Below are 9,026 nucleotides of genomic sequence, written 5' to 3'. Positions count from 1 at the left end.
AGGGCTTAAAAGACGATGACAAAAACCTTAGCTTTTATTCTAATTGTGATACTAATCCATTGTAGGATTTTGAGCAGTTAGCATGGTCTAATTTCACGGTCTAAATATAAATACACTGGTTGCTCTGTGGGTAATTACAAAGTATGGAAGCAAAGTATATGTCAGAATATATTGAGAGAAATGGGTGTACACGTTCACTGACACAGATACAAAAGTGTTCTTAACAACTTTATTCATAATAACCACAACCAACCATGGAAACAACCAAAATTTCCATCAACAGAATGGATTCCTACATTGTGGTAGTCACCCAGTGGACTACTACTACACAGAAGTAAAAAAATGAACTGCTGCTGCATGCAACACAGATGACTGAGACATAATGTTGAACAAGACATGAGCACACGAAATTATTACATTTACATAAAGTTTTAAAAGACAAAATCCACCTATAGTGATAAAGGTCAGAAGAGTGGTCATGTGTGGAGGGCATGTGGGCACCCACTGGGGGCCAGAATTCTCAGTACCTTGATCTGGGTGATGGGCTCAAGGGCATACTCAATAGTGAAACCCAGAGGGGTACACTTAATATTTGCACACTTTACGGAACCTAAGTTTCACCTCAGTGAAAACGAAAAACCACTTTGAAAGAAATTACATAAAGAAGAGATACAAGCATGTGTTCATCAGTTATGTTGTCCTCCAAATGTTTTGGTTTCACTTCATGGCTGCAGAAGGATCACACTCCAGCTGTGGCATGGCCATGTGCTTGGCTTTGGCCAAAGTGCTTCCAGAGCCTGTATGTGATGTTGTATTTTTTTCATTTCCCAAAATGAGCAGCCACACCCTAGATGACATCTGTTTGGTCAGACTGTGTCCCAGGACAAGGACAACTTAAAGCAGGGATCTGTGAACATTTTCTGAAAAGGGTTGTGTAGTAAATGCTTTGGACTCTGTGGGCCATACACTGTCACAGCTACATACTGCTGCCATTGCAGAGCAAAACAGCCACAGACAACATGTAAATAAATGGGCAAGGCTGTCTTCCAATAAAACTTTATTTACAGAAACAGGCAGGACAGATTTTACCTGTAAACCGTTGTTTGTCAACCCAACCTAGCACAAAGGCCCTAGCCAAGTTGCAAGATAAAAGCTGTGCGAGACACTGAGATTTTATGGTTGTTATCACATGGCAATGAAGCCCATCCCACCACAGAACTTGGTAGTTTTCAAAAAACCTGATGTACTGAACATTGGCTTAGTTGGTAGGCATTCCAAAAACTGCAATAGCAGATAGAAGAAATGTTATGTAGGAGCAAATCCTGTGATGGAGTGGTGAAACTGGAGGGCAGAGAATCTATCCTCTACTAAAGAAAAAAAGACAAGAGAAATATTTTATGGTTGCTATTGGCTGCATTTGACAAAATGTATAAGAAAGAGATTAACTCAGAAAAGAATTCATCAATTTGCAAGCAGAAATGCAAGAGAACAGAGTTCACAAGCTCAAGTATTTATGGGGTAAGATGAGGCCACTTCTCAATTACAAAAAGATAAAAATGATATCCTTTAATCCAAAGGTTGATTAAAACCCAGTTTTATAGCAGGATTGAGTCACCAGACTGCTATTGCACCTACTGCTAAGATCTCTGACTGAGTTAGTACACCTTGGAGTAGACATCCAACTAAGAGTATAACCTGGTTAATTGTTTAAATTGGACAAAAATGCTCAAGGAAGACACTAAGGGTATGACTTTCCCATGAAGCCTGAAAGCCCGTTACCCAGAAATTAAGTTCAGAGACACACGTGAACAAGAAAGCAAAGAAACGTAGCCAATCTAAGAGGTAAACATGGACCAGATGTCACTTTTGGGTCATCTTCCTTGGAGAGGTGGTAAGGACATTCTGCAGGTAAGAAAGCAAGTGAACTGAGTATCTAGTGACCAGAAGGGCTGAGTCATTCTAGTATTTTGTTAAATTTACTTACTTTTAAATCCCAGAAGAGCCAGAAACCGTCTGTGAAGTTGCAAGTAAACAGAATGCCATCTTCAACTAGGGTGGATGTTTACAAGAAGAAAATGGTTAACATGAACTCTTAAGCAACATTACCTCTGGTCCTGATTATAGCTTTTTAATTACTGAAGTACTGTTTTAGTCCATTAAATATTTGTCCAACCTTTTTCATCCAGGTTCCTTTGAGTGTCTGCCTTTGGAAATTAAAAAAAAAAAAATTAAGATTTCTGTATCAAGGAGGTAAAGACTTAGTACTACACACAGTGGATTTTTATGCAAGTATACCTGGGTTTGAAGCCTGGCTTTACTACTTATGTTTACTAGAGCAAATTGCAATCTAAGTTTGTTTCCTCAATAACATTTACGTAATTGTTTGCACCACATGCTAAGCACTAAGCTAAACTGCAAATTCTCTACACAAAGAACTTAGTTTCATGTCTTTTAATTTGTAATTTGTGGATAACAATTACCCAGCAAGCACTCTAAGGCAGGACCACTGTGAAGGTCAAAGTTCACTTGTGAGACTATGAAAGGGATTCAGAGCATTAAACACTACACAAATATTTATTCATCCAACATTTATTGAAATGCCAGGCATTGTGCTAAGCACTAGGGATATAACAGTTATTAGCAAGGTATATGGTCCCTGCCCTTAAAAAGCTGACAGTCTAGCAGTGATCTGTAAGAAGTAACAATAAAGTGTGCTAAGTGTATAGGTGGGAAAGAACAGGGTATTCAGAAAGCACAGAGTAGGGGCACCTAGTCTAGAGGACATTGGAAAGTGGTATATAATCCAAAACCTGAAAGATGAATAGAAATTGTATCTTATCCTAAGAGCAATGGTGAAAGTGATAGAATGATATGAGCAGATACATCTTCTGGAACAACCTGGCTGCAGTGTGGAAAGAGATCGAAACAGAGGAAGGGAGACTAACCAAAAGGCTGTTGCTTTAATTCAGGTAGGTTAATCCCCTGGATTAGGATAGTAGCTCTGGAAAATTAAGACAATTTAGACAGCAGATTTAACAGAAAGTTTTTGTGAGTGGATGTGGTTATGAAGGAAAAGGCACAGATAAGTCAGTTTGGGCCTTGGGCAAGGGCAACTGGATGCCTGATCGTGGTAGTGTCATCTACTAAGAGGGACACAAGCAGAGGAGGTTTGGGAGCAAGATCAATTACATGTTATGGTGCCTATGAGACAGCAAAGTGGATTTAAATTAGCAATTAGACGTATGATGGAGGACAGGTCTAGAAAAGAGGTAAGAATTTGGGAGTTACTTGCATGTAGGTGGTAACTGAAGCCATGGAAGGAGAATAGATCAGCTAGAGAAATGATTAAGAATATGGCCTAAAACAAACTTAAAAATCCCAACACAGTTACTTAAGGGAAAGAGGTGCCTGCAAAGAAGGTTGAGAAAGCACACGTGGTAAGAGCATCTCCCGAAGCCAAAGTAAACATGTATTTCCAAGAGAGTGGCCAGTGCTTTCAAAGAGGGCAAGTACACTGACAAGACTGAGCAAGGTTAGAGTAGTTTGTATGGCAATATGGGAGGCTGGGAATAGACAAACCTTCTAAGAAAACTAATAGAATGAGAGATACAGGGACATAAGAGTTTTTTTAAAAATAGTACTTATTTTAACTATATTCACTGATACAACAGGACCAGTAACAACTATTTTATAAAAAAGAAAAAACAAGAAACTTTGACTGCCATGCAGTTACATAATTACTTAATACAGAAAACAGTAAAATACACATTCTCCTTTTTTACAAACAAGACTAGTTTAGAGCAAATTTCTTATTGTTCAATTGTCAATTTAAAATCCTCGCCTTATATCTTCCCACCCCCCTAATTCAGTGACTATATGATGCAAGCTACTTTAATTATTACCTTAAGCAAAATATATAGTGTTACTCCACAAAATGTACAAGCCTTCAGTATCTGTGGCACTGGGGTTAGAAAGCAGAGCAGCTTTCAGGACTGCCAATCATTCCTTCAGTAAAGCGCTTGTCATGACAGAATAATCCGAACTACTGGGAAATTACCGGTAGATTTGTCTGGTTGGCTTTTCACTGTCATTTTTCCAGATATTTAAAGCTTACTCCCTAGTAACTAATATCTTGACTTGACCATCCCTGACACTATCTTGTTAATATAGAACACTTGCTTTTTCGCACTAACCCAATTATGTACAACAGAACATAGTCCTTGAATCTGATCCAGTATCAATTACTGATTTAGAAATGCTACTGAACCTACCTAACAGAACCTATCAAAGCCTCCACTGTATCCAATCAATCAAACCTGGAATGTTGGAATCAATCTCCCCTACCAAGTACTGTCAGTTTGCCCAACTTGCCCTTCTAATTTTGCTTCTACCGGTAATTTGCCCTGGAGGTCTACTGGCACTTTGGGAGGGATAATTCATTGTGCCAGGCTGTCCTACATACTGCAGGGGGGTCCTTCATACAGAACCCCTGACTAAGTATGACAACCAAAAAAATCCATGTTTCCCAACATCTCTGTTAAGAGGGTCTACTGCCTCTGGTTGAGAACCACTGACAAAATTTTGGTTCTTGGGCTCTTAAGGTATCTAGTTTGATGTGCTCAGGCATCAGTTACTCTTAAAAATATTGGTTGTATCCAGGTTCCTTGAATTTGCAGGATTAATGACCACAGAATAATGTGTTAACAATAGTCAAGACAAGACTTTAGCACAAGTTTCCAAACTGTACTTGAAATGATCCCTAATCTGGGTCCTGTTTTAAATCACTTTACATATTTGGCTTTACTGCAAGATTTCCTTTTCATGGTTGACATAAGTTTGAAAATTACTGTTTGAGCACAAAGCAGATGTCTCACTAGAAACTGCTACAATCTGTCGACAAAGCTGCTTCTTGAGTTAAATATTTCTACTTGTGCACTGTCTTAAATACAGAACGTGTGGGACAGTTTCAAACTCTATAATAAATCCATTTCCAACAGCTAACAAAATCTGATACTATCTCACTTTAAAATGAAGGCCTTCCTTTAGGCTGTATTTCTTTATACAGCATAACATCCAAGCAGATAGGACAAATAAGATAAAATATCTCATTATCTCCTGATCCTGGAGTGCGAAATTCTTTTTTTCTCATTCTTTTTGACAGAACCAAACTTCTGTCAAAGGTTGAAAAAAAAATCACTGATTGGCAACCGTTAAGATTCTATACTTACCGTAGTACTTTAACAGGCAAGCTGATAAAACATCACCCCACTGTGAAAAGCTCAGGGGAAAACTCCAATAATTGGTTAGTCTGATCACCAAATTGCAGGAAGCCTCCTAAACCTGCAATTTAAAAGTAATTCTTGCTCCTCTGACTAAAATTTTATCTGATTAAGTCCTCTATTAGTAATACCTTTATTGCTGGGGCAGGTGGGGGGGGGGGATGAGTAGGAGGAATCTGTCAATATTTTCAGTATTTACTTCAGACTCAGAAATATTTTTTTAAAGTTTCAAACATTTTGATAGACAAAATACCTGCACTGTATGTATGGTCTTCCTTTTCAAAAACTTCTGAACTTGCTATGTTGAGGTCCTGCAAACTGGCTAAAACATACATTTAAGGAACTGATAGTTTCAGACTCCATGCATCAGAACTTTTAACATTGTTAAAATGAGAACTAAAATTTCTTCAAAACACCTTAAAAACAGTCTTCTAAATCAACTCACATCGGTACTGAACTTCTTCAAAAACAATTATACCATAAAAGCAAAAGACAATGACCTTTTAAGCTTAAAAAAAGGTGTTTCTGTGCTTCACTCTCTTCTTCTTGAGATTTAAGAAAAAAAAAAAATCTTGTCAGAAAAATGTGAATCATGATCAATTTGGGTGAATAAACTTTGTGTTTTCCCACAATCCAAGTTAGTTTACTTGAAAAATTAAAGTTCTGCTTTTAGAATTGGATTCTTGTGTTTCGATGTTGTACTACAAAGGCTTACGGATTCGGTTCATTTCTTCCTCTCACAAGATCATCCCACTGGGGCTCTATTTCAGTTGTGGCAATCCTAAACAGGGCGTGGAGATGCTCATCTGTCAACGGCTGGCTCAGAGTGTGTTGGTTTCGAATCAAATATGAATAAGCCTTTTCACAGATTTCACTACTATCAAACAAGGATGCCACCTTACAGGCAACCCCCTTGATAATTGGGTAAGATTCAGCAGACAGCCCAGCATAGAATTGCCCCAAGTCCTTGATTCTGTAGTCATTCCAAAGGTTAGTGTTTGCCTGAAGTTTTGTTAGCTCCACCCTCACTGAAATAGGTGCATATTCCGGTTTAAAGTTAAATGGATTTGCAAAGAGTTCTAAGTCCTTTTTAATGAACCTCAGGTCCTTGAAATGTCTCTCAAACTCTTTTTGGAGGCGACAGATCACAACTTGATACCTATCAGGCTCAAATATCTTTTGATCTTCTTTAAGATGCTGTTTAAGCTCATCCACAACTTCTCTGAAGGCCACAAAGTGTGTTAGGTTTTTCTCCTCAATATGCCTCTGCAGCAAATTCAGCTTAACTTCAAAGGTGCAAATATGGTCAAAGGCAGCAGCAGCAAAGACTTTGCTAACTTTCAACAGCTCGCTGAGCTCTCGAAGGTGGTCCATAATATCCACCAAGAAACCGAAGTCACAAAGCCACTGCCTGTCTGAAAAGTGGACCGTCGTAGCCCCTATTGAAACCAAGAATGCCTCTATCTCTTTCCTCAAGGAGAAGATTAGCTTTAAGGTTTTCCCTTTTCTCAGCCAGTTGTTCAGGCACCGTCCGCTAACCCTCTCACCGTGTTCCGACTGGGACTCCGTCAGTAAGGCCTGGAACTCGGGCCGCCGAACGCCGCGGGTCTTAATTAGCACGATCCACTCAGATACTGTATTTATGATCTGGTTAACATCCACGTCGTAGGAGCTCAGCAGCTCCAGGTGCAGGAACCCCGAGTAGTGGATGACGTTCCAGCAGTTGGGACTCACGGCCTTCTCGCGCATGTAGGACACCAGCCCCGAATTCTCGCCCACCATGCGTAGCGTGTGCGTGGTGCTGAGCCCCACCATGCGCTGCAGGCTGAGCCCCGCCGCGCGCAGCGCCTCGAGCACTGCAGCCATGAGCGCGCCCACGCTGAAATGCCGCGTCAGGTTGACCACCGTCAGCAGCTCCTCGTGCACCTGCAGGTCCTGGCTCACGCCGCGCACGAACACCAGGAGATAGTTCTCGTAGGCCACGAAGGCCTGGTCGTCCAGGGCCAGGGAGTAGGCCTTGAAGGCCTTGGCGCGGGTGAAGAGCTGGCCGCGGAGATCGCGGTGGATGCTAAGCACGCGCTGCCGCGCGGCGTCCGAAGACCAATCGATGGTGTCCAGCACGCCCGCGTGCTCAGGAAGCACGGCCCGCAGCGTCTCCTCCAGGCACTGTCGCACGAAGGCGCCCTCCGCCCAGCCGCGCCCCTGCCGCGCCAGCAAGCGGGCCAGCCCCAGGCCGGCCCGGGCCGCCCTCTCCGCGGGTCCTAGAGGAGGCGGCGGCGGCGGCGGCGGCGGCGGCGGCGGCGACACAGCCGCCTCTCCCCGTCGTAGGCGCTCCACCAGGGCGGCGCGCTCGCCCTCGGCCGAGTACCGCTCGTACGAGTCATGCTCGGCCTCATAGTGGCGCCGGACATCGCGCTCGCGGGTGGCAACGACCAGACGGCGGCACACCAGGCACAGGGCCCCCTCGCCCTCCGGCGGCTCCACCACCAGGTACCGCTGGGTCCACTCGGCGCGGAACACCCGAGACTCATCCACCTCCATCCTGCTCTTGCGGGGCGTCACGCACACGTCTCGGCGGTCGCAGGCACTGGAGCAGCCGCCCCGCGAGCACCGCCTCCGCTCTGCGCCGCCGCCGCAGCCCGCCCCCGCCGCGACTTGCCTGCCTATTGGCTGCAGATTTCTTAGTAGCAGAGGAAAGAGCCAATAGGAGGAGCAGAAGGTGACTTCCGGCATGCAGGTGCACGGCTTCCCAGCTGGCGAGCTAAAGCTGCGTCAGGGAGGGACGGAGAGACCCAAGGCCCCACAGGTTAAAGAAGCTTGACTGGCACTAAAGCAACCCAATCAATGTCTCCCTAGCTCTGTAACTGGCACCGCCTCTGGGGGGCGGGGCAGACTGGCGGAGCGGAGTTGATAAAGGACGTGAACAGGAGACACAGGTGATTGGCTGAAGGTACTTCCGGTGAGCGCCTCGAATCTACTTGGGATTCCCTGGCCGCGACGATGTCGTTCGTAGCGGGGGTTATTCGGCGGCTGGACGAGACAGTAGTGAACCGTATCGCGGCAGGGGAGGTTATCCAGCGGCCGGCTAATGCCATCAAGGAGATGATTGAGAACTGGTACGGAGAGAGTCGAGCTGGGCCTTTTTTTAATAGGCCACGACTTAACGGGCTGCTCCAGGATGGCGCACACACACTTCCTACCCTGGGAGGAGGCGAGTACGGAGCATGCCCACGGCGCTGGCCCTCGGGGTCCTGTCTTCCGCCTGCTGACGTCTCGCGCGTTCTTGAACGCTCTCGCGAGATCTCTGTGGGGCTGTAGGCGCGAGCAGAGGGCTGCGTGGTGTTGATGCGGGGCGGGTCCGGTGGGAGGGGCTTTGTGTCCTGTCTACAGAGGTTGCGATCCCCCAAATGCGTAGACGTTTTCCGTGCGGAGGAAATCCCTTCACCCTTCGGAGGGTACCGTGCTATTCCAGAAGTCAACCATGCGCGTTCAAGAGGACGGTTCGCGTTGAGCTTTGCTCTAAATTGTCGGATGTTGGGACAGGCCGATGGACTTTGTTTGGGTTTAACTTGTGGTTTCCCCGTTGCCAAACTACTGACCCTACTTAGTATCTCCCTACCCTTTACTTATTTGGGGAGCACATCGCAGATACCTAACTTTAAGAGGTATTCTGTGAGTTTTGAAATTTCGGATTGTCACCAGTGTGGAGGAAAGAGGTGGGTATACTCAGGAAAGGCAGATGTCCCA

At 44.5% G+C, this 9,026-nt stretch overlaps 2 protein-coding genes across 3 annotated transcripts in view; one reads left to right on the top strand and one right to left on the bottom strand.

The window, feature by feature from the left end:
- Nucleotides 1-215: 215 nt before the first annotated feature.
- Nucleotides 216-8,012, bottom strand: EPM2AIP1 (EPM2A interacting protein 1). Its single transcript, XM_057491266.1, has 2 exons — nt 5,229-8,012; nt 216-2,204 (listed from the first exon to the last, which is right to left on the bottom strand). Exon 1 carries the CDS (start codon nt 8,010-8,012, stop codon nt 5,991-5,993), a length of 2,022 nt encoding a protein of 673 aa, XP_057347249.1. The 3' UTR covers nt 216-2,204; nt 5,229-5,990.
- Nucleotides 7,840-9,026, top strand: part of MLH1 (mutL homolog 1) — a 39,508-nt gene continuing 38,321 nt past the window's right edge. Inside the window, exon 1 of one of the 2 annotated variants that reach the window (XM_036921573.2) lies at nt 7,840-8,395. In XM_036921573.2, coding sequence (XP_036777468.2) covers nt 8,280-8,395 — 116 coding nt within the window. In that variant the 5' untranslated portion in view covers nt 7,840-8,279. The remainder of the gene's footprint in view (nt 8,396-9,026) is intronic. The other variant, XM_036921571.2, reaches the window with a different exon arrangement.

The sequence above is a fragment of the Manis pentadactyla genome, chromosome 14, assembly GCF_030020395.1.
Source record: "Manis pentadactyla isolate mManPen7 chromosome 14, mManPen7.hap1, whole genome shotgun sequence".
In the NCBI taxonomy this organism is placed as follows: domain Eukaryota; kingdom Metazoa; phylum Chordata; class Mammalia; order Pholidota; family Manidae; genus Manis; species Manis pentadactyla.
Note: the sequence above shows the minus strand (reverse complement) of the source record. Positions and strands in the feature narration are given on the sequence as shown.